At 45.4% G+C, this 24,755-nt stretch overlaps 1 protein-coding gene across 2 annotated transcripts in view; it reads left to right on the forward strand.

Moving 5' to 3' along the window:
- Positions 1-3,816: 3,816 nt before the first annotated feature.
- TNFRSF11A (TNF receptor superfamily member 11a) overlaps positions 3,817-24,755 on the forward strand; it is a 60,968-nt gene continuing 40,029 nt past the window's right edge. The window contains exon 1 of one of the 2 annotated variants that reach the window (XM_025365470.1): positions 3,817-3,923. In XM_025365470.1, coding sequence (XP_025221255.1) covers positions 3,849-3,923 — 75 coding nt within the window. In that variant the 5' untranslated portion in view covers positions 3,817-3,848. The remainder of the gene's footprint in view (positions 3,924-24,755) is intronic. The other variant, XM_025365469.1, reaches the window with a different exon arrangement.

Consider the following 24,755-nt stretch of genomic DNA (forward strand, 5'->3'; position numbering starts at 1 on the left):
CAAAATCATAATCTCATCTAGCTTTCCTAACCATGCTTCTTCCAGAAAACCTGTCTCCTCATTGAAGATGGCGACATGCTACATTATTCAGTATTATTTTGTCTGTGCTTGGGACCTTTCCTGTACTTACCTCATTTAGAGTTTTAACATCTATTTACCAAGTTTACACAACTGCCAGTTAAAAATGCAAAAGTGCATTTTCCTCAATGTAAACAGTTTAGACACATCCAAAATAAAAGTGTGAGTTTCTCCTTTTCCTTCTGCCACTCACCTGATGTTAAAAATGTGGTGCTTAGTGAGGCAAGACTCCCACTCCCGAGTCAGAGAACCAGGATTGGAATCACAGCTCTGCCACTTATTGGCAAGTGACTCCAGGTAAGTTTTTATTTTCACTGTGCTTCAGTATCCTCATTTGTAAAATGGGAGTAATAATAGTATACTTCACATGTCTGTTGTGAGGATTAAGCAGATTTTTAAGTGTGAATATGCTCTTAGTGTTTCCTATTATCCTTTCTAGAAACTTTCTTTGCTTATATAGATAAAATCATGTTTATGGTTCTTTACATACATGGGATGATATTGCTCTGTAACTTACTTCTTTTACTTAATAATCATGAACATCTTTCCAAAACTACATAATGTTCTTAAGTAGCTGCGTTATATTCAAAACTGTGATGGGCAATAATACTTTCCACCATTTGTATATTAACAGATATTCACATTTTTTTCTTTTTCTTTTTGTGGTTTTTCAAAAATGCTACACTAAACATTCTTTTGTCTCTTTCTTTATGTATTGATATGTTTGATTCCCAGACACAGAATTGCTTCATCAAATGATATTTGCAATTTTTAATTTTTAAAATCAACACTGCCAGATCACTTTCTGAAAAGCACAAAAGCAACTGAGCAGTGCACCAATTAGGCTGTACAGTAGGGAATTTAAAAGTCAGCCAAGTAGTATGACTACAATAGCACAAAGGGAGGGAGGGAGAAAGTGGCAGAATTTTATCTGAAGGTAGACTGTGATAAATTATGGATGTGCATTGTAAACCCAGAGCTGCCACCAAAATAATAAAACAAGGATGCATATAAAATAAACTAACATGAAGAGAAAACAGAATCCTAAAAATGCTCAAACTGAAAGAAAGTAGGAAAAGAGGGGGAAAAAGGAACAAATAGAAAAATGGATGAAAAAAATAGAAAAATAGCACAATGGTAGACTTAAACGTCACCATATCTATAATCGCATTAAATGTGAACAATCTAAACACTCCAATCAAAAGGCAGAGATTGTCAAAATGGGTAAAAGGTGAAAAAAGCCAATTGTATGCTGTCACTTTAAATGATATAGATAAATTAAAAGTAAAAAGATAGAAAGAGATATATCATATAAATGCTATTCATAAGAAAGGTGAAATGGCTATATAATTAATATAAAAATGGACATGAGAAAAAGGAACACACATAACAACGATAAAAGTCTCAATTCATCAGGAAGACATAATAATTCTAAATGTTTATACCTCTAAGTAGAGCTTCAAGAATATGAAAAAACTGACAGAAATAAAAGGAAAAATAGACAAATCCAGTTATTGTTGGAAATTTCCACACTTTTTCTCAGAACAAGTAACAGAAAATCAGTATAGGTATTTCAACCTATTTGACCTAATTGACACTCATAAAATTCTTTACTGACAACAGCAAAATACATAGCTTTTTCAAGTGCACATGGAATTTTGACCAAGATATACCATGTGCTGGGCTAAAAGTAAGGCAAGTGAATAGTTCTGGCAATCCAGGAATTCAAAACAGGTTATATTCTATTGGCATGGGACAAGTATCTTCATATAAACAGTTACCTTATGATATGGTTTGGCTCTGTCCCCACCCCAAATCTCATCTTGAATTCCCATGCGTTGCGGGAGGGACCTGGTGGGAGGTAATTGAATCATGGTTGCAGGTCTTTCCCGTGCTGTTCTTGTGAAGTGAGTAAGTATCATGAGATCTGACGGTTTTAAAAACCGGAGTTTCCTTGCACAAGCTCTCTCTTTGCCTGCTGCTATCCATGTAAGATGTGACTTGCTCCTCCTTGCCTTTCACCATGATTGTGAGGCCTCCCCAGCCACGTGGAACTGTAAGTCCATTAAACCTCTTTCTTTTGTAAATTGCCCAGTCTTGGGTATGTCTTTATCAGCAGCATGAAAACAGACTAATACACGATACAAAGGAGGAATTATACGTATGGATCCAACATCAACCTAGAATGTGAGGAAAAACACAATCCTAAGCAAGTAATGACAAAAGCAATAGGATGCTATGGAGATGGAGCAGGAACCCATCTTAGGAGCCTGTGGAGCACCCCTAAGCATGGAAATAAAGGAAAATCTTGAGTTCCTTCAAGGGAAATTCCAGGTACCTAGCTAGCTCTAAGAAGTAAATAAGCAACTTGATAAGCAAGAAGGTAATTGTAGCTTAAAACAATAACCAAGGAAGTTAGATTCCCTATAGAAACTAAAGATAACATGTTAACATATGTCCTTGAGTTGTTTCTGAGAAACCCAGACCCCCACCAAAACAGATCCACCCGCGTGCAGACCTCAGACAAGGGGGAAATGAGGACTGAACCGACCACCATTCTTTCTCCTAAATTTTTTCCTGAAGGGCCAGGAGGAAGTCACACCCAGGAGCCAGAGCTAACATTCTTTTTTGCTGACCCCAAATATTTAACAAAGCTTCTCTTCCTTCACTGATGGCAAGTCAGAAAATCTTTGAATGTATAACCTATAAGCACCCTCACTTTAAAGATTTTCAAGATATCCCAGCTTGTTAGACCAAACCAATGTGCAACCTCCATGTATTATGATTTTCCCTGTAACTTCCGCTTTCTTGAAATTAACCCTGCGTTTAAAAATCCTTACTTGCAAGACAACCGAAGGTCAGGATTTAAGCATGAGCTGCCCCGTTCTCCTTGCTTGGCGCTCTGCCGATAAGCGCCCTCTTTTCTCTCACTGCAAACCTTGGTGCGGATGGCGTGGCCTTACTGCACCAGAACAACGGACCTCAGTCTTTAGGTAACACTGTGCGCCAGACATCTGGCCAGTCTATATCCGAAAGGGCCCCTGTGGTGATGGGGGCTGGGGGACGCCTCAAGGCTGGTGGAGCCTGGTGCCATTCTGGAATTTGGTGGGTGCAGGGCGGGTGAGGGGCGGAGGCAGAGGATCTGGAGGAGAATAAGAGATAGTGGATGCTGGCCCCAAAATTTTGAAGCAAAGAACAGCAGTATTTTACGAAGCTTGGCGGATGGTGTATTGTGCTGATGCCTTAACTGCGGTTGATGAAATCTCCAGGAAGGATCCTCCTCCCGTTCATTCTCGATGGTGGCGCATCCACTTTTGGAAGGCCGGGCCTGGAAGTGTGGGCGCACGGGGTCGGAGCAGGGCCACCCCGATGCCCCCATTCCTTCCCGGGAGGCGGGGCCCATAGGCCGGGGGTGCGGCAAGGCAGGAGCCAGTGCCGTGAAGGGCAACGCAGAGCCGGTCTCCCGCCAACCTGTGGGCAGCCGGAGCACCCGGGCCCGGGACGGGGACCGGACCAAGGAGGCACCGGGTGCGGCGAACACATCCGGGGACCCTCTCCCACCTGGGCCCCGCGTCCCACCGCGCGCCAAGGCAGCTCCGGCACCACCTGGCTGGCACGGCCCGGCCCGGCCGGAGGGGGGCGCAGGAGGGCGGCGCGGGGACAGGTGCGGGGCGGGGCACGGGGGCGGGACCACCCAGGCCTACAGCAGCCGCGCCCGCTGGGCCACAGAGGCCGCTGAGGCCGCGGCGCCCGCCAGCCTGCCCCGCGCCATGGCCCTGCGCGCCCGGCGGCGCCGCCCGCTGTCCGCGCTGCTGCTGCTCTGCGCGCTGCTCGCCCGGCTGCAGGTAAGGAGCGCCGGCGCCTGCCGGGCCCCGCGACCCGACGCCTCCTCGGGACCCGGGAAGGGCCGGGACCGGCGGCATCCTGGTTCCTCCGCATTCCGAGAGGAGCCGGAGTTTTGGGGAGCGGAGGCCATGGGATGCTGGGGAGGCGCTTCCAGAGTTGGACGGCGGAGGGCGGGAAAGGGCAAGTGGAGGGAAACTGGGGCGCAGAAGGAGCAGGTTGGCGGGACCCCAGCACCTGAAACGGGCTCTTCCAAAAGCCCCTTTTAGTCGCAGCCTTTGATGCTGTCGTTTTCTCCAAACACTTCTTGAGCACCTACTAAGCGCCTGCGCCGGGCGGTGCTGCGGGAGACAGCGGCGTGGGGACCGCACCCGCGGGAGATAACCGTTCCCGACACGATTCCTCCCAGGTGGCCGCCGTCCCATATTTCCACCTGGAAAGAGACCTGATTCCCTCCGTCCCTGAACTGCGGGCTTGCCTTGCCCCTGAGCCCCTTTGGTGACACCCCTGTCCGCTCGCCTGGAGTCTCCACACGGCGGGGAGAGGCTGCGCGCGCGCTCGGGCGATGCTGGACTTGCCCCTCGCAGACCCGAGTAGCTTCCCGGTGCTCTGGGAACAGATTTCTCAGTACAAGTTAGTAAGCGAATGCAGCCAGGCACGGACTTTCTGCCTCCCAGAGGAGGGCCGCAGAGGGAAGCACACCCAGCACAACAAACACTTTAAAAATCGTTGATACGAACTTGAAAGCTCTCACAGGGCAGGGCGAGTGGTGGTTTTCTTGGTTTCGGCAGGGTCAGATTTCCCCTCTGTTAACACTAGCTTAGGCTGCTGCCGTCCCTCCGCAGCCGTGCGCGGAACCCGGAGAGGAGTGGGGACGGGCGCGTGGAGAACCGTGTTTGGGTGAGAAGAGAGGGGGAAAGCCTTGACAGAAATAATGGGGGCGCAGTGAAGGCTGAAGCAAAAGATTCTAAGGAAGATTCAGTCTCGATAGTGTGGGTCTCTCAGTATGGTTGAGGGAAACGGAGGCGGAAAAATCTAAAGGATTTTTTCATTTTAAGTACTTCAGGTGTTGCTTAATTAAGTGTTCAACAGGTTAAACGGGGTGCTACCTTATTTGAACCAAAGGACCAGGGTTTCAGCGAACAGCTAGCCACGTAAGAAAAACCTGCCTGACCACGCAGTTGCAGAGTTATCTCTCACTGCTGTTGCAAAATGACATACATTCATATGCGCATAAAAGGCGTTCCGTTCTAATATGAACAACAAATGCTATCAAAATAAGTTTATTTTTCAGGGAGACCTTTCAACAAGTGCTGTTTCCTCTCTTTTTCCCTTTAAAACCCCTTTCATTATGCATGTTTAGAAATGTATCTAAACTTTTGCATTGGTCAGTTCCAATTCTAGGGGAGCGAACCTTCTAGGAACCTTATGAATTCCTTGGCTGGGCTACGAATTCAATTGACATAAGACAGATTAACAGGAGAAAAACTGTGCTTAATTACATACATAGGCTCAGGACTCCTACAAAATAAGAGGTTTGAGGAATGGTCAGATGATTGAAGCTCATTATAGCATCCATAGGGGTTTCTGCAGGGTGCTGCAAAACAGGTTTTGGGAGGGTTTGGGGAGGAAGTATACGGTGAGTAAAGGACATCTTGTCAGGCACATAGAAGATTCTCAGGCAATAAAAATGGTCTCTGACCAGTCCCTTGGGAGAATAGGTGAGAGTCTGTGTGGGCTGGTTTCAGCCTTCGCTCTCCTCTCCTGTAATCTGAGTTAATTTTCTCTGGGTGAGAATCTTCTTTGGGTGAGAAGATTCCCACGGCGGAGTTTCGAGACATTTGAGTTCGTTTTGGAGGATCTTTGTTTGACCAGAGTTCAGAGAAACCTCTGCCTGTGGCCACTACCATCTGCCCTCAGTTCAAAATAATCAGCACACCATAGTGGCATATTTTGGGGTGGCATTTCCTGAACTCCTTCACAATCAAGTGACATTGGAATGCTTTTCTGCTTATTTTACTTGGTGCTCAACCTTCCCAGTAGAAATGCATTTTCTTTCAAAGATGAGACTAGATGCAGCCTTAAAATAATATTTCCTAGAGATACTGTGGTTATCTAGGAAAAAGCACTCTCTGTATTCAATGACTGCTTCGTTGACCAGCCTATTCTATTAGCTCAAAATTTAAGAATGATATTGACAGTTCATTGAGGATGTTAATGATCAAACACCAGGCAAAGCTGCAGGAACTGCTTAGTGGGGGAATTGGTTTTGCAAAATAGTTGGCAGAAATGGCTTCCAGAAAATGCCTTATCTGTAGGGATTGTATTTAGTTTCATTTATATTATATTAAATAGGTTCAGACTTACCTGAAAGGCTACAAGTTTTGCTCTTTAAAACATTTATATGATTATATCTCTGCTTGCTTGTATTTGTGAGGGAATTTGTTTTCAGATAGAATAAAACTATTTGCCTACAGATAAAAACATTTTGAATTTTTGTGTAGCTACTCCTGCTGTTTATTCCAAGCAACAAAATATAGATGCACATTGTTTTCATTAAGGTAATGGATTGTACACGGTCATGTTTATCTGGGGTTATAAGATGCAAGAGCAGGTGTGTGCATATGCAGGGCAACAGACATTGGTGGTGTAAAACACTGTGCTAATGAGGAACAAGGGGAAGGCGCATGGGTCACAGTCTAGTGGAAAGCGCCAGATGGGAAAAGCTGTGATGATAAGAGGGTAGCATATAAAAAAGTACAGAGGGTGGCAGAGGGAAGGAGAGAGGGAGGGAGGGAGGGAGGACCGCTGGAAGAATCCCTAAGGACTTCGGGATGAAGAGGTTTCCCAAGTGGTCTTGGAAAGATGTGTGGGAAACCAGAGGTCAGCAAAGAAATGATTCTAGGAGGTGGGAAGAAAGCTCCCTATGTTGGGAGGATGGTGTGAGTGGTTTAGACCTAAAAGAATCTTTACAGGAGGAAAAAAAAAAAACCATATATTTTTACGACCTTACAGATAGCACAAATCACCTACTTCAGGAAACCCCCACCAAACAAATTGGGCATTGAACTTTTATAGTTTTGAGATAACTCTTGGATGGCCCTTACTGAGGTGGTAAAGTCGACTAATCAGATACAGGCCACAGGGCCCTAGAGCGTCCATGGGGAGACCCCTCCGAAGAAATCCCCCAGGGTGCGGCTCTGGGTCGTAGGGTGGGTGGGTGCTCTGTGCCACCGTTCCTCCTGCCCCCCATCCCATCTGAGAGGGGAGACATGGATATGAGCAGTAATGCCTTGTTTGGAGAGCACAGACACAGATCTGTGGGCTTGCGGTTCATTTTGCTGATAAATATTTCAAATGCCTCCCCTGTTATTTCCTTTCTACCACTTCCCCCTAAAATGGCAAACCTGTAATAAGAACATACTCTGTGTGTTGATAAGGAAATAGCTTGCTTTTTCAGTTATCTACCAGAACTTCTTATACCAGGAAAACTGAAACAATAAAAATGTGCCTTTGGAAGTCAATAAATCAGTGTTTTATGAGGACATGAAAAGGGGAGTTCCAAACTAGGGCCTCCTCTGCAAAGAGTGTTGTTTTAAGAAGGGGTAGTATGGACTCCATCTGCCATGTCAGTATTAAAATTTCCCCCATTGTATTTTCCTATTTTTGAAGTTCATGGAAAAAAAATAAAAGTGTTTTTCCCACACACTGCATCCAGTGGTCTCTAGGAATGTTGTCTAGGCCATTTTTTGGTTTGTTTTTTGGTTTTTTGGCTGATGTGAGTCTGCAGCCCATCCTGATGGTGCGCAGCTGTCCGGGTGGTTCACTCCCTGGGGCATCTGCTCCCTGGCCAGGTGGCCCGTGGCCTGTCTGCTGTCTCCTCACAGTGTCTTGGCCTTAGTCCGCAGGGAAGCACACCTGCCTCTGAGCACGCGGGCTGCTGACTCCAGCTAAGTGCACCCCAGGACTGGCGTGGGTAGGAGTCTGCCCAGCAGGTGATTTTTCCTCTGAGCACCCTTTCATTCTCTACCCAGATTGTGGGAAGGCCTTTCTGTGTATTTCCCTCTAGTTGCAGTGTGTGGGCTTCCTATGGTGTCCACTGCTGGAAACACAGTTTAAGTTCAGCTCACCCTTTCTGCCCCAAAACACGTAGCATGAAAGAACCAAGAAGGAGCCGTGGGTTTTGGCAAAATGGCCTTGATCCCTCTGAAGTTCTTAGTGAACTTTTGAGGTTTAAAACTGAGTGGGCGTGGAGCAAGATTACGCACAGCCCCATATCTCTGTCCTGATTCTGAGAGACGCTCTATTTCCTGCCAGTGAGACTGACCTGGCAGCGCTCCCCGGGCAGGCTGCCTGTCTGCCTCGGTCACCAGAAGCTCCTTGTCAGAGGGCTGACTGGTGCTGCTGTTCTTACTGCGTCGCGTTCCAGTCACAGTGCGCTCTCACACCAAGAAGCCCAGAGCAGCCCCAGGCAGCAGTGGGAAGTACATTCTTTAGGGCCGTGTGATGATAACTTTATATGTGTATTCGTTTTGTGAGCCACCCTCGACTTTTAGCCTTTGAGTGCTTTGGGTCACCGCATGCAGGCCACAGCATTCAATAATGAGAAAATAGACCTGAATTTGTGTTCAACGCGTTCAGTGACTGCAACAAATGGAGTGCCCACAACCGTAGCACACTCTGCAATGGGCTAAGCAAACAAGAGACCAAAATCCGCAGCCCCTGTCTTCAGGAGATTTGCAGTCCAGGCGTGTGCGGACCACTAACAGACAGCAGGACCCGGTGTTCTGGGGAGGGTTTTCAACTTGTGGGCACACAGGACAGAGGGCCTTCACCTGCAAGCATCAGAGGACTTCCCATCCTTCCTGCGTGGTCACATGTGTCTAAAGCACTGCAGACAGCATGAGAGAGCAGCACTTAGGCTGGGGGTTCCAGAATGACAGTGCTTTGTCTGGCGGGGAGAACGGCAGGGATTCGTATCAGAGTGGAGTGTTTGCAGGGAACTGAAGGAAAGACAGGACTTCTGGACTCAGGGGTGTAAGGAGAGAGGAAGGCAAAAGCCAGCACTCAAAGCCTTGAGGTACAAGTAAATAGTTCAGATTTAATCTTGAGCTGTGAGCTGGAGAGGACCATGACCAGTTTTGTGTGTTAGGGGAAGAGTGTCTGGGTGGGCCAGGGGGCCAGTAAGGAGCCCACTGCTTTGGTTTGGGAAAGGGCCTGAATCAGGTCAGGGCAGTGGCGAGAGAAGAAGAAGCTGATCCAGGGGCGATTTCAGAGCCAATGGGGCTGTGCAGGGGCCGAAGGCGCAGGGGCAAAGGACGGATGTGGCTGGTTATTAGAAAAAAAAGACATGACAAGCTGGTCTGAGTGCAGCGGTGTTTACAACTAATTGATCACAACCAGTTAACAGATTTCTTTGCTCCTCCTCCACTCCCACTGCTTCACTTAACTAGTAAAAAAATAAAATAAGGCCAGGTGTGGTGGCTCATGCCTGCAATCCCAGCACTTTGGGAGGCCAAGGTGGCGGATCATGAGGTCAGGAGTTTGAGACCAGCCCGACCAACATGGTGAAACCCTATCTCTAGTCAAAATAAAAATAGTAGCCCGGCACGCCTGTAATCCCAGCTGCTCAGGAGGCTGAGGCAGGAGAATCACTTGTACCCGGGAGGCGGAGGTTACAGTGAGCCGAGATGGTGCCACTGCACGCCAGCCTGGGTGACAGAGCGAGACTCCATCTCAAAATAAATAAATAAACAATAAAAAAGACATGGCAGATGTCAGGACAAAATAGCTGGCTGTTTGGATTATATTTTTCACTTTGTTAAGGAAATTACTGTCTTAGTCCAAATCAAAATGTTGTTCTGGTTCAAGTGAAGAAGTGGTGGTGTTTTTCCCAAACCAAAAAGAAGGATTATGTTTAGGCTCTTGAATCCCACCTTTTTTGGGTTCTCTTATTGGGAGGCAGAGACAAAGTTCCTTAGACCCTGTAGAGGCAAACACGCTAAAAGCCCTGTGGCATTGTGCGCTCCAGGAAACTTGCAGGCTCTGGAATCTAGAGAGCCATTTCCAGACCTAGAGATGTCTTAGAATGAGAAGTTCAGCGTAGAGACAGAGCTCTTAACACACACTGAAGAGAGATAAACAGCCAGTGATCCCCAGAGAGTCACATCAGAGCAAAGGCAGGTGCGACCTGACCTGTGGTCTTCCCACACTGGCCTCAAATATGTCACCTAACCCCAAAAGAAGCAGTGTTTATGTTGGACCCATAGCTGTGCAAAAACTGCTTGCATGATACACATTTTCCTGGCACACTGCCGCTGCCTAAGATGAGTGTTTCCCTTCCTCTGTGTCCAGTGCCTTTTAGACTTCCCCACACCCCAAAAAAAATCCTAACCCAGCAGGTGACACAGAGGCCCCGTCTGGCACCAGCAGAGGGACAGAGCTGCCAGATTTCCAAGTGTCAGGAAGACCTGACTGCAAAAACCACCCTTTTAGTTCATCAAAGTAATAATAACTTACTGCATTTCCTGTTAAGAGTGTTGAGAGTACAAGAGCCACTTCCTCAAGCTATCAGAAATTTGAAGACTTTCCATGAAAAATGAGGAAGAAAAACTCTGTTTAGCTCTTGGTGAATGTGACGGCTAAGCTGGGCAATGGGGAAAGGTGGTGCAGCATTGCCAAAAATCTTACTGGCACCACTGTGTTGGCTGGTTTGGGGTTCGCATCACATCCCACAGATGGGAAATGAACCACCTCCCTAAAGTATTGACTTTTTAAAAATATGTATTACTTACCTAATGTAGTTAGCACCTAACTTAATAGTGTATCACGTATTTGCCAGCACAAACAGCTGGCAAATTCATAGCCAGTAAAAGAGACTTTTAAAGGCCCCTATCTTCTCTCAACTTCATAGTCAGATATACAAGCAGGATCACATCTAACACTTTCATAGTAACTGAGAATCGATTCCATTTTTAAAGCTTAGTAGAGATTATTCACTTCCCCCCTTGCTAACCCGTTTCCTTGCTGAATAATTCCTAATGTCAGGAACTTCCCTCTAACAGACCTAAATCTAACATGTCACAATTTGACCCCATTTCCTCAAATTTGTTCTTTAATGGGGTAAAGACCGGTTGGTCAATGTCTTCTTTATTTTAATATTTCTATTGCTGAAGATTGTTAGCCCACAACTTCCCCTTCCCCAGGGTTTTCATTACAGTTCCTTTAACCTCTTTGTAAGCTTTTTTTTTTTTTCTTTTCAATTCAACGATACTGTTTTGGATTTACTGGCAAAGCCAACAGCCCCAAACCAAACAAAAACCCAGCAGGTATTTTGGGAACATCAGACTTAGGACGTTGCTGCCTCTGACCTCAGAGAGCCTGAGATCTGAAGGGGAAGGTCGGATGTCCCATGTCCCATTGTTCGTTCCCACGTAGCCCCACAGGAGGAGCATGTGAGATGCCTCTAGGACGCAGGCATGGGAAGGATGAGTTCCGAGTGGAGAATCAGGCAGGGGGTGTTCGATCTGGTCCTGGAAGGATGGGTGTGATTCTGAGAGGAAAACAGAGCTGGAGGGAGAAGGGCAGAGGTGGTGACAGGCATGAGAAAATCATATCCCGCCCCAATGTATGGAGCCCAGGGCCGATGACAGGGACCAGGGAAGGATAAAGCCAGCTGGGAAAGTCATGGGGGTCTGGGTCACAAAGGACTTGCGAATAAGCCTCCAGAACTGGGACTCTGCCCTGAAGTCAGGAGTTCTCCAACTGTAGTGTCTGGGCCCAGCATCAGTCTCACCTGGGAACTTGTTAGAAATGCACATTCTTACGCCCCCCACCTACTGAATCAGAAACTCTGGGGGTGGAGGGCCAGCAGTGTGTGGCTTCACAACCTCTTAGCTGATTCTGACACATGCTCAAGTTTGAGAACAGCTGCTAGAGACCCCGGGATTCCATGAAAAGGTTTGCACTCAGCTCTGACAATATTAGAAGATTAATGTATTACAAGTACCAGCCATTTGTTGAACCCCTCCTGTGTGCCAGGCATGTGCTTCACATGGATTATGTCTAATGCTTATTCCACCTTGCTAGTAAGTTGAGAAAACTGAGGCACAGAGAGGCTGATTAACTTGCCTGAGTTTGCACAGCTAGTGAATGGCACAGCTGGAGCTCCTATCAAGCAGTGCTCCAGTGACTGGTCTTAACTCCTCAGGTGAACTGCTTGTATAGTCAACTCTATGATGGGGTAGGGAGTAGAGAAAGGGACCTTCCAGAATGCTGGGACAGAAAGCTTTTTGGTATTTGGGGAGACCTTTGCAAATGCGTGCCCAGTCTGCATTTGTGGAGGTCTGTCTTGTCTGCTCAAGTAGGTACTCACTGAGGGCTTTCTAGAACTATTTCTTTTTCTTTTTTTTTTTTTTTAGAAGGAGTCTTGCTCTATTGCCCAGGCTGGAATGCAGTGGTGCCATCTTGGCTCACTGCAACCTCCACCTCCCACGTTCAAGCAATTCTCCCTGCCTCAGCCTCCTGAGTAGCTGGGATTACAGGTGCCCATCACCATGCCAGGCTGATTTTTGTATTTTTAGTAGAGATGAGTTTTTGACATGTTGGTCAGGCTAGTCTCGAACTCCTGACCTCAGGTGATCCACCCATCTCGGCCTCCCACGGTGCTGGGATTACAGGCGTGAGCCACCGCGCCTGGCCTCTAGAACTATTCTTAAGCAGAAATGGCAATGCTGTGTCTTTAAGGCTAATCCAGATAAAAGACAGGCACTCCGGGCACCCTTGGCACAGGGTCCATGTGCCAGTTGATCCCTGACTCAGGAGGAAAAGAAGTGTATGTCTTGAATCACCACCACTTCCTGAAGCCAAGGCAGCACTGGCTCGTCTGTGCCCCACACCCCAGAGGGAGACTGTACTGTACCACTGTGCTGTAGCCCTGGGTGCACCGGCTCAGAGGGCCGCATCTCTCCATGCGTGTTCATCCCACTCCTGCCACCTGCCAGGCCCGTGTAGGGTGGGAGGAGGGAGAAGGATGGCCTCAGAGCCTCAGGGCAGCAGACAGTGGTAGGTTAAACCTTTACCCTCATAAGCTTTTGGAAGTAGGTAGATACTTTTAAAGGTCCTTTATGTCTTTGTCTTACTATAATTATAGCTAATCTGGGGACTCTTCCCTTGGTGAGAATAACCTGGGCTCCTCTTTTGACATATCTCTACTGTGGAACCAATCAAAATCATTTTCTATTACTAACATTTTTTGATCCCTTAAAAGCCACTTTCTAAGTAGTAAGAGAAAAGCTGAAATAAGAAAGAGGGTCAGAACACACATGGCCTCTGGGTCACGGTCAGTCTCAAGCTTTTACTTGGAGTGAGATCAGGAGACACTAGCAGGGTTTAGGGGGAGAATGACAACATGGTGTTACTAATGCACGATGGCCAGAAATCTAGCAGCAGACCCCAAAACCTGTGACGATGGACTGTGAGATCGAGGGGGCAGTTAAATTCAGTGAAAACACAGCTGGAACCTCTGTCTTAAGCCTTAACCTATTAATTTCTGTGGGTCACAAGGTTTAAAAGTGAAAAATCGCCCCTTTCTAATAGGCTGCAGTTTCTGTGCTCCAGTTGTGTCCAGTTGGGGGTCCCTGTGACCAGGCCACTGGGGTCGGATTTTTTTTTTCTTTTTTCTTTTTTCTTTTTTTTTTTGTCACCCAGGCTGGAGCACAGTGGCGCGATCTCAGCTCACTGCAGCCTCGCTTCTCGGGTTCAAGCAATTCTCCTGCCTCAGCCTCCGAAGTAGCTGGGATTAGAGACGCCTACCACCACATTTGGCTAACTTTTTTTTTGTATTTGTAGTACAGACAGGGTTTTACCATATTGGCCAGTCAGGTCTCAAACTCCTAACCTCAGGTGATCCACCTGCCTTGGCCTCCCAAAGTGCTAGGATTACAGGCGTGAGCCACCGCGCCTGGTCTGGGGTCCGATTTCTATGTAAAATTGCAAATAACCAAAGCATCAGAATGCATAACCAATCATCTTAACTGTGTGGGGCAGTCCTTATAGGTAAGGGGACTCAAGGCGGTGGGTACCCACTCCTCTGCACCCAAGGGGTGAGGTCACACAGAAGAGGCCTTGTGGGAGGCTCTCCATTTCCTGGCATAAGTGACGGGCACAAAGAGGCTGAAGCAGCTGTGTCTCCTGTTAGGCAGCCCCGTGTTCAGTCCTTATTAGAAAGGAGAGTTCCAGCCCAGAAAGATTGCTAATCTTGATTTTGCGACCCCCTTCCCCCAGGGTATCTCGGATTTTGTCCCAAATTAGTGGAGTCTTTCCCAGTGCGTGCTTGAGAGTGTGAATTTGATTCAGTGCTAGAAGGAAATTGTTACAATCTTCTGTAAAGGGAAGTTTTGAGGTTACAGTGGTCTTTTGGGAAAATTTATTCATTAATTTATCAAGTATTTAAATATTTGCTACATGCCTAGCACTGTTCCAATCTCCTTATCACCAGCCATCTCAGCAAGTTGATTAATCTGTCTTGGGAGGATGCAGGAAGAGAAGGGAAGTCAGGTTTCCAAGCACAGTGCCTGGCACATAGTAGATATTTCACTAGGGCCAGTTCTTCCTCTGCCCCCGTTCATCAATAGATAAATAGATAAAAGGTATCCAGGGATGGAAGAGGTGGTTCTCAATGTCTATTGTATAGTCAGATATGACTGTGCAGTGTTTGGGAATAGGAGAAAGTCCTGGCTTTTGGTTTTCAATGAAATCTCTAGCCTTGCTCCTCAGAGACCAGCACTGACATTGCCTGGGAGCTTGTTAGGAATACAGTCTCAGGCTCTGTTCCAGACCCAGTGAATCAGAACCTGCATTTTAATAAAATTTTCAGGTTATTCTGTGCACATTGGAGAAGCACTGGATTTCACCCTGAAGGCTGGGCAGTGAAGGAAGGGAGGGCGGCAGGTAAGGGGAATACTTCCTCCTTCAGTCACTTTGGGGACTCCTGGCCTGAGCAGTTCGTGCACCCCCAGCATGGAGGCAGAGCCTAGAGGGACATGGTTTCTAGCCGGCTGCACTCTCGGAAGTGACACAGGGCTTGCTGGCTTCTACTACAGTAAAGAAGAGAAAGCAGTTCTTATCTGAAATGAATACAAAGTTAAAAACAAGAATGACAATTTAAAAAGGCTTTCACACTGGGAGAATAAAGGGGCATTCACTGGAGCCTGTGGAAATAGGGGTGCATGGGAACATAAGGACAAGTCAAAGCCATCCTAATTACTGTATTGAGGAAAGAACCGGCCTAGCCCTCGGATTCCAGGTAGCCCAGGGCTGCAGACTCTTCACTCTTATCTCTCTGGAAGACAAAGAAACTTGCAATTAAAGTTTTGAAATGCAAGCTTGTTTCTTCATTTTCCCTTGGGCCGTATGTTTTCTTTTCAAGGAGCAGAGATAATAAATGCATTGTGAGGGGAGTAAGGCAGAGGGCTGAGTAAAAATCAACAGACCTTTGATGGGCGCCTGAGTCAGTGCTGTGCGCTTTGTTTCCTTTAAGAAGCACATCTGGAATGAAGGTGGTTGGGGGGGAAATGCTGATGGGTCCAATAACAAGCAACTTTCAAGATGGTATATAAAGTCAATTGTGCAAAGTTTGCTAAATCAGAATGGTGAATATATCAGGACTTCTAATCACAGTTACCCTATATTTTTAAGGTTTTTTTGTTTTTTAATCAAACCTGACCTAAGTTAGATATTTTTTTCTGTGCATACTATATATTCCAAAAAAAAGAACTTGTGACAAAATGGTTAAGATGGCAAATTTTTATGTTATGTGTATTTTATCACAGTTAATAATATGTTTTAAAAATCTAGTGGCAAATGTGGTAATTCCTGACTGCTAATGAAAATAGCATGAAGTGCCTAGTATTTAAACCTTTATGGAGTAATGGCAATGTCCAATATGATCAATACCACACAATCCTGCCAGTATGGCTATATATAAACTCACAATGTGTATAAATTAGTAATCAGTTATGTGACCTTATACCCTACCCACCTTGCACTGCGCTTAATCACATGGGCTATCTTGCTGTTTCTCCATCAAGCCATGCACACTCCCTCCAAGGGCCTTGGCAAATATGTCCACCTGTAATCCTCCTCCTGGCATGTGCTGTAAATTTGGCTTGTCCCCTGGCTTTAAGCAGGACTCCACTCAGATGTCATCTTCTCAAAGAGGCTTCCTATAATCATACCATCACCTTACATAGATTGTTTCATTTTTTTCATGACAATTGTTGCAACCAGATTTCCTTATCTGTTTACTTACAGTTGTTGTTCTCCCCTGGACTATAAGCCAGGACTCTCTCGGTTGAGTATCTATCCCCTGTATCCAGAGGATCTGAAATTGTCCCTGGCGCATAGTATGTGTTCACATAATTGAGGAATAAATGAATGTATATCTAATTGGTCGACTTTTAGGTTGTGAACTCAATCAGTGTTGTCAGCAGCTAAATCAAATTCTGTGAACAGAACTAGGCAAAATTAAATTACCCTATAAAAACGGGCAAAGGACTTGAATAGACATTTCTCCAGGGAAGACACACAGGTGGCCAAGAAGCACAAGAAAAGATGCTCCACATCGTTAGTCAATAGGAAAATGCAAACTAGAACCACGAAGAGATACTGCTTCACACACACCAGGATGGCTATTATTTTAAAAACCAAAAACGAAACAAAACCAGAAAATAACATGTGTTGTTGAAGAAGTGGAGAAGCTGGAACCCTCATGCAGTGCTGCTGGGAATGTACAATGCTGCCGCCTCTGCAGGAAACAGTTGAGAGGTGGGTGCCTCGAAAAGCTAAACGTAGAATTACCATAGGATTCCCAGGTATAGACCAAAAAGAACTGAAAACAGGGACTCAGATACTTGTGTGCCAGTGTTCACTGCAGGATAATTCACTGTAGCCAAAAGGTAGAAACAATCTAAGTGTCCATCAATGGATGAATGGATAAACAAGATGTGGTCTATACATGTGGTGAAATATTATCCAGCCATAAAAAGGAATGGCGTCCTGGTGCATAATACAATATGGGTGAACCTTGGAGACATTATGCTAAGCGAAATAAACCAGACACAAAGAGAAAAATACTGTGTGGTTCCACTTATATGAGGTAAAGAGAGTGGTCAGACCCAGAGACAGACAGCAGAAAGGTGATTTCCAGGGGCTTGAGGGAGGGGGAATGGAGAGTTACTAGTTAACGGTTACAGAGATTCTATTTGGGGTGATGAGAATGTTCTGGAAATAGATAGTGGCAATTGTTGCTACTTAATGCCACTGAATCATACTTTAAAATGATTAAAATGGCAAATTTTATATCTATTTTCCACAATAAAAAATGTTAAATTGCCCCAAAGTTTTTTAAAAAGGCATTCAAAGGACAGGCATAAAAAGAGCCAAATTCAGTGTTTGGCAGTGGGAGACAGCCCTTTCTTGCCTCCCGAAATGAGCTGCATTCCTGGCCTCCTGCAGATTTTGCCATCCAGAGTTGCCACTTTGCTGTCTGCTCCTGCCTGTGCTTTTCGTCTCCATCTCTGTTTCCTCCATGAGATCCTAGCCCAGGCTCTGTTCTTGTCTAAAACGAGTTTGCACCTTCTTGCGCTTTCTCATCCCAACAGTCTTTACAATATGTTTCATGGTGCTGCTAAAAAAAGACCCTCCCTTCCTTCTGCAACTCACTGACTAGCTGCCCTTTCCTGGAAGCCCTGAAGCAGCCCCCACCTTTTCCTTCTACTGTCAGAACATACCTGCCCAGTCCCCCAGGCTCTCCGCCTGCACCTGCCCGAGTCTCCTATTTGCTCTGTCCTCTCCCTCCTCTCAAATCCTTCTGTCTCTGCCCCATAACCTCACCCTCCCCAGCTTGTCCACTTCCTTTTGGAAGTCCTTCCCTATCTCCTCCTGTTTCCCTGCCCATCCAAAGCCAAGGAAGACGTGGACACCAGTCGGAGTCCAGGGTTGCGTTTTTCCTTCCTCGTCCACAATCAGGGAGGATCTTTCCAGTGCTTCAGTTCTGGCACTGCTGTGTGGGGCTCTGACTGGTCAGTTTTCCTTCCTCTCTATATGTGGCTGTGTCCCCCTTTACTAAAAGCAGTGAGAGGGCAGAGACAGGTCCTGCCTTCAGTCCTGCGGCAAGCCAGGACCTCATGCAGGTATGGGAGAGAGCTCAGCGAAGATGCCTTTGACGATGTGATGACAGCAGAACTTCGTAAAGAGAATGATACTTCCGCCTGTTAAACTCTGACTACATCAAACTATATCTTGTGGAGAATAATTGTTTTTTGAGATAAAGGTGAATGACTCAGGCAAAGGAATGACTGGCCTCGCTCTTACCCGGTGATTATATGAACTCGGCCCCTTTTGTGGGGAACAGTATGTGTGTGGGGAGAGGACTGATTCCTATTTGTAATTTTCAGTGAGACCAGTAGGAGCTGACCAGCTGTGATTAGTCCCTTTCAGTTGGAGTTTTGAATACTTTTTATCACTAGATATACATTCATAAAATGCACTTTAGAATGTCCCAAATCCCTAGGCCCTGTAGTCCCAGCTACTCAGGGGGCTGGTATGGGAAGATGGCATGAGCCCAGGAGGATCACTTGAGTATGGGAAGATTGCTTGAACCCAGGGGGTCAAGGCTACAGTGAGCGGTGATCACACCACTGCACTCTAACCTAGGTGATAGAATGAGAATCTGTCTCAGAAAAAAGTCCCCAAATCCTTTATCAATTGTTTTGGGTTTTTGGAAACAGGGTCTTGCTCTGTCACCCAGGCTGGAGTGCAGTGTTGCAATCACTGCTCACTGCAGCCTCAACCTCCTAGGCTCAAGCAATCCTCCTGCCTCAGCCTCCTGAATAGCTGGGACCACAGGCACACGCCACCACACCTGGATAATTTTTAAAGTTTTATAGAGACAGGGTCTCAAACTCCTGAGCTCAAGCAGTCCTCCCACTTCTGCCTCCCAAAATGCTGGGATTACAGCCATGAGCCACTGTGCCAAACTTTTTTTTTTAAATCAATTATAATATTGTTTGTGACAGTCATAATTTCTTCGTGATCTTCTCCAATGAACTAGACACATATTTTCATATTGTACAAATCATAAAATATATGAGCCTAACTTTTGGCAGCAGAATTTTTATTTCAAGAGCTACGTGTAAAATATATTTCTTAGACATGAATTATATTTTAAACACTCAGGGCATTTTCTGTTAAACCCTGTGATTCTCTGTATCTACCTCTGTTATGACTTAGGCCATGTACCTGACTGATGTAACTTAGGACCTCCAAGTTTTTAATGTGTTCCGTGATTGACAGGTTTCCCAGGTAGGGTGAACACACCCATGGGCTGTGCCAGGTGATCCAGCAGGGTGAGCAGGGGATCCTAAAACACTGCCCCTTTATCCTCGTGGTCTCTTTATAACATACCATCTTGGTAGGTGCCTATGCAATATTGTTCTGAAGCTTGAAATGTGAAGTTCCGGTTTGTACAAAAGAAACATGCCTGGTATTTTCTCTGTGAATCTGTAAGATTGAAATTCTATCTGCCGAGCTTATTTAAAATGAGAATGTCTAGAAGGGCATTCAATCATAATTCATTTATGTCCTAGTTAACAGAAATCACAGATATAATCTGGCAGAAGCTTTATCAGCAGACGGACTGAGTAAACTGTGTCTGCCTTCACCCAAGTGTGGCTCGAAAAGCTGACTGAACCCCCAGACAGCAAGGCACTGAAATGACTCGGACCACTCATCGCCAATTTCGCATTGATGCCTCAAGTTTCCAATCCCATGATAAAGGACTTCTTTTTGTGAAATCAAACATGCTTTTTTAAAGCATGCATTTTTTCCTAGTTGTCCTGCTAAAATACTCTGCTGTGCAGCTTTGGTTTGTCATAATTAGGTTCAAAGTGCACAAGGATGGTTTCTGCAGGAAGATTGTCAGGCCTTGAGAATTTGTCTCTGGGTACCCAGTTTATCTTTTCCATCATTTCCCCCCTTTCTAGTGATACCCTTTCCCTTCTCTCCCCTCGGGGAATGACTGGATGCAAGTTATGTATACTTCTACTAATTCCATTCAGCTGTGCCCATGAATACCCCTCCTCTACTGGATGCAGACCACTGCACTGGGCTGTGATGCGATTACATCTCCCTTCTCCCAGCAGCCTACTATAAAAGTCTTCAGCTTTGAATTGAGGAGGCAGAAGCTTTGTGTTTGTGCAATATGGCCACTTGCCAGTGCCACATCATGTTTAGAAATTCTCGCATCTGCCTCTCAGTGTTGCAGGATGGGCACAGTTCTAGTGCTATTGTACAGGTGAGGAGACTCAGGCTGAGAATGGCTTTTTTTTTTTTTTTTTTTGTCCTGAGATTTTAGAAACGTAGTCAGTTTTACTAAAGAAATATCAGGCATTCTTCTCTCCGGGTCAAACTGGAAGCCCAGTTTCGAGGGCTGCCTTGGGTAGAAAACTCCTGCCCTGAAGCCCACGCAGCTCTTGGGGGCTGCCTGGCCAGGCTACTTCTTACTCTTGTCACCAGTGCTCGAGGTACCTTGTCTCCTCCTCCAACCTGAGTTCTCCCGGCCCTTACCTCTGCTTTGCGAAAATTCCCATATGCAGATTGGGTGTGCTGTCTCACGCCTGTAATCCCAGCACTTTGAGAGGTTGAGGTGGGCAAATCTCTTGAGCTAAGGGGTTCAAGACCAGCCTGGGCAACATGATGAAACCCCGTGTCTACCAAAAAATACAAAAATTAGCCCAGCGTGGTGGTGGGCACCTGTGGTCCCAGCTACCCGGGCGGCTGAGGCGGTAGAATCTCTTGAGCCTGGGAGGTCAAGGCTGCAGTGAGCTATGATCATGCCACTGCTCTCTAGCCTGGGTGACAGAGCAAGACTGTCTAAAAAAAAAAAAAAAAAAAATTTCCTATATTCTGTCATATCAGACTTTCTTTTCTTTGTCGTTTAACTCTTTAAATAGGAATCCGCCCCATCTGGTCTCTGGGCCTCAGGTGATTCCTGCATCATTTCCACTCCTGGTTATGAATGTTTTGCTGAGAATCTCCATGATGGGACGTTTTCCTTACATTCACAGGCACAGGACTGTGCCATGATCCAGAATAGAGAGCTGGATAAAATAGAGATAAAGTTAGCTGGAGAAAGCAGCTAAAGAAGGGGCAGACCAGGAGGGATCGCCCAGAACATCTGAATTCAAAGGGTCTATATTTTGACTCATTAATGGAAACACTTGTGACCGGGAGAAAAACTGAGACCTTCTCGCTCGCCCGTTAGCCCAGCTGGCTGAGAAAAAAAGACATTCAAAGAAATGGACAAGAACCAACAGCATCTGTTTGTAGGTTACTCTGATGTATTAATATTACCTTTTGTATGTTTGTTGTTTATTTACTTCTAAAACAAAGTTCTTCAAAGAGAAATAATTCCTTAGGGTAAGACTGTCTTATTTAAAGAAGCTCTTTTAGTGTTTTGGGCACACAGGTCGCTAGTAATTTATTTGTATTCTATTCTATTCCGGGTAGGATCAGTTTCAATAGTGACTTTCTTTAAGGATATTTTTTTCCGGGACAGCAGGGCTGTTAAGTGAAGTGTTATTTTTACATTTAATCGTTTCTCTCTTAAGAAAAACCACATCTTTCGACTCTACTGTAACGTTCAGAAATTTGATACCATCCTTACTGAAATTATAGCCAAATTCTGAAATATAGTCATGGATGATATTTTATAAAACAAAATCTATGGAAAATCCCTCATTTGTTCTTCTAGGTTACGTTCTTTTCATCTCGATTTGACAAGAGGGGCCAAGCCTCTTTCTGCATTGTTCGATGTCAGCATGAATTTTCAGTGGAGCAAGAAAGTAATTTTAGTATCCATAATGACTTGCACGACAATTGGGTTAACAGCATGGAAAATAAATATTTAAGTCAACCTTCCCTGCAGGATTCTAAATACAGATCCGCTCGTCTCTGTGGCTCCACTGGCAGAAATGTTATGTTTCTTCAGCTTATGGTTTTTCAGAATTAGACTCAACATGGCTTTGCATTGGGAAATAAATCCACATTGCTTTATAAAGGGATTTTTTAATTTCAAATTTATTATCTCCCTCCGCCCTCCCAAAGCCTTGCACAGACTGTGGACATGGTTATTCTAGAAGAGTCCATCAGCCGTTAAGATAAACACCAGCCTGTATGTCCTGAAACAAATGCGTAGAAGACACAAAAAGACACAAGAGAGCGAAGCAAGAGAAGTCAAATCATCTTGCTGTTTTAACTCCTTCTTTTAGATTTAGCAAAGAATTTGTAGGGGGAATTTGTATGTGCAGAGAATATTTGCTATAAACAAACTCTAATGTTCCTTATTAATTCTGGTGAGTTCTGTCAGAATATAGGTTAGTTGATATAGATTCTGTGGACCAAAGAGAATATTTGTAGCTTATTGATTAAGCACTATACTCTATCAATACATGGCTGCTTTTCTAAACAAGACTTCTAAGAAGTCAAATTATATTCCGCAAAACACAAGAGCAACCTGATCCCAGCCAGCCCCTAAGGCTGCTGTGATGTAGAATAGGCCCTGGATTAGATCACAAGTTCATTCTCCTTTCACCTCCAGAAGGATGCACCCAAAAAAATGGCTGGTAACATGGGTTACCTATGGAGAAGAGTGACTGGGAGAGAGTGGGACAGAATTTCCTAAACAAGCTGTTGCTCGTTTTAAGTTTTGTATCATGGGACTATATTCCCTATGCAATAAATAAAAATTTTGAAGTATTTATGCTTTATTTGCTTCATGAAGACAACTGCGATTCCGAAGCTTTGACTCTATCAGTCTTAAAGGTGAACTAGAAAAATCTCAGTAAATAAAAGCCTGTACATCTCAACTCAGTCATCAAAGGCTTTTCCTTGCTGCATCTTGGGGAAAAAGAGGCAACTGTAAGTGGCTGACAAAATCACTCTATTAACTGAAGATCTGAGGCCTTATGCCCAAATTCCGCCATTCCCTAGGAGACTCCTTAAGAACACTTAAGCAGGAACATGTTTTTATCAAATGATTGCTTTACTAGGGCTGCTACCAATAATAATAGCTACCACTTTGCAACCGTGGGGAGCTTGGTCTTGGAGGATAGAGTCTGGCTGAAGTTCTGGGCAGATGGAAGGGAGAGGCAGAAGCCCAGAGGGGCCACCGCCAAGAGGATCTGGAGCCATCTTCAGGCTCTTGCCAGCTGCTGGCTGGCAGGGCAGTTAGTGGTGAAATGGTAGACATCAGAACCAGAATACTGTAGGCAAAATGAGAGGTCAGACTGGGAGGGGCAGGGACACCTGTTCATTCACACACACACACAAATGACACCCAGAGGATGAACCTGACAGGCCATCCAGGAAGAGGGAGACTGCTATAAGGAAACAGATCCAGGGCAGTCTCATGGGAAACTGAGCCCAAGCATGTGGGACTCAAGATGGAGTCTGGGTGTCAGGAGTCTGGCCTGCAGCATCGAGGGACAAGTCAGTCAGTCCTCAGGTGCCTGGCAGCACAAGACAGGCTGGAGTGAAAGAAGCACTGGATTTCCTAAGAGTTATAAGCACGGGGCTGCAGTGCACAGCGCTCACCAGGCGGTTTGTTGCTGGAACTGGGGCATGAGATTAGAATGAGACCAGCACAGGGCACGCTTTACAGGCTGTATGGGAGGAAAAGGGTCCGCAAGTGGAGGGAAAGAACGTTGGAAGCAGAGAGCCAGAAAGGAAGAGGAAAAGGGACAATAAAGGCATGCTTTGTCTTCGGCATGAACCAACAATCTAGTTTTCCAGATTTCTTTACCTGCAAACCACATTCCCTTAAATATGTGTACTTATGCTGCCTTTTAAGGTGTATGTATATTGCCATATTGAAGGTTTGAAGGTATACTTCGAAGTATATCATGTAACTAGAGAACAAAGTAGGTTTCTGCTTAAGCTGGACCCTAAATGAAATTAAAAGCATATCTTTCTGCCTTACCATAGCAATTTTCCCAGCAGCAAAATTTCTGCTGCTGCTTCAAAGATCTGTAATCCTATAGCTCTGTCAAGTAGACATGTCAGTTTTGAGGTGATGAAAATCTTCAGGAATTAGATAGCTGTGATGGTTGTCCAACCTTGCCAAAGTGCTAAAAACCACTGAACAGTAAGTATACTTTAAAAGGTTTAATTTTATGGTCCGTGAATTATACCTCAATTTTTTTTTTGCGGGGGGGAGAGTCACATTCAGGTGAAAAGTCATAGTGAGGTAGAAGCTTAGGAGAGAGAAATGGATTTTATATCTTTGAAAATCAATTAAAAGTTAGGACAGCTGGTCATTTGTGGAAGCAGTGACTTCCTTGTTTCTTTGAAGAGGTGCAAAGCTCCTGGGTTGGAGGATCGGTGGGTTGAATGAATCACAGCCATACTCCTAAACATGGAGTGAATTGTCTACATGTTCAGGTCAGATATACTCAACAGGCACCAGGGCTTGGAGCCCGGGACACAGCCTGTGACATCTTGACAGTGCCCCTAAGCAGCTACTTCAGGGATATCCCATTTACCAAATTCCCCTAAAAAGTACCTTTCTGTGTCTATAACACAAAGTATGTACCTTTCTGTGTCTATAACACAAAGTATGTGCTCATTTTACTGAGTCTGTGGCTGCCCCCTTAAGGGATCAGAAGCAATTAATACCCTTTGTCATCTGAAATATAGTCCAACTTCGTATTTATCCTGTTTGCCCTTGTCATCAGCATTGCAACAATGTTCACGAATCCTTAGGCTCGGATGAATCC

Source organism: Theropithecus gelada, chromosome 18, assembly GCF_003255815.1.
Source record: "Theropithecus gelada isolate Dixy chromosome 18, Tgel_1.0, whole genome shotgun sequence".
Classification (NCBI taxonomy): domain Eukaryota; kingdom Metazoa; phylum Chordata; class Mammalia; order Primates; family Cercopithecidae; genus Theropithecus; species Theropithecus gelada.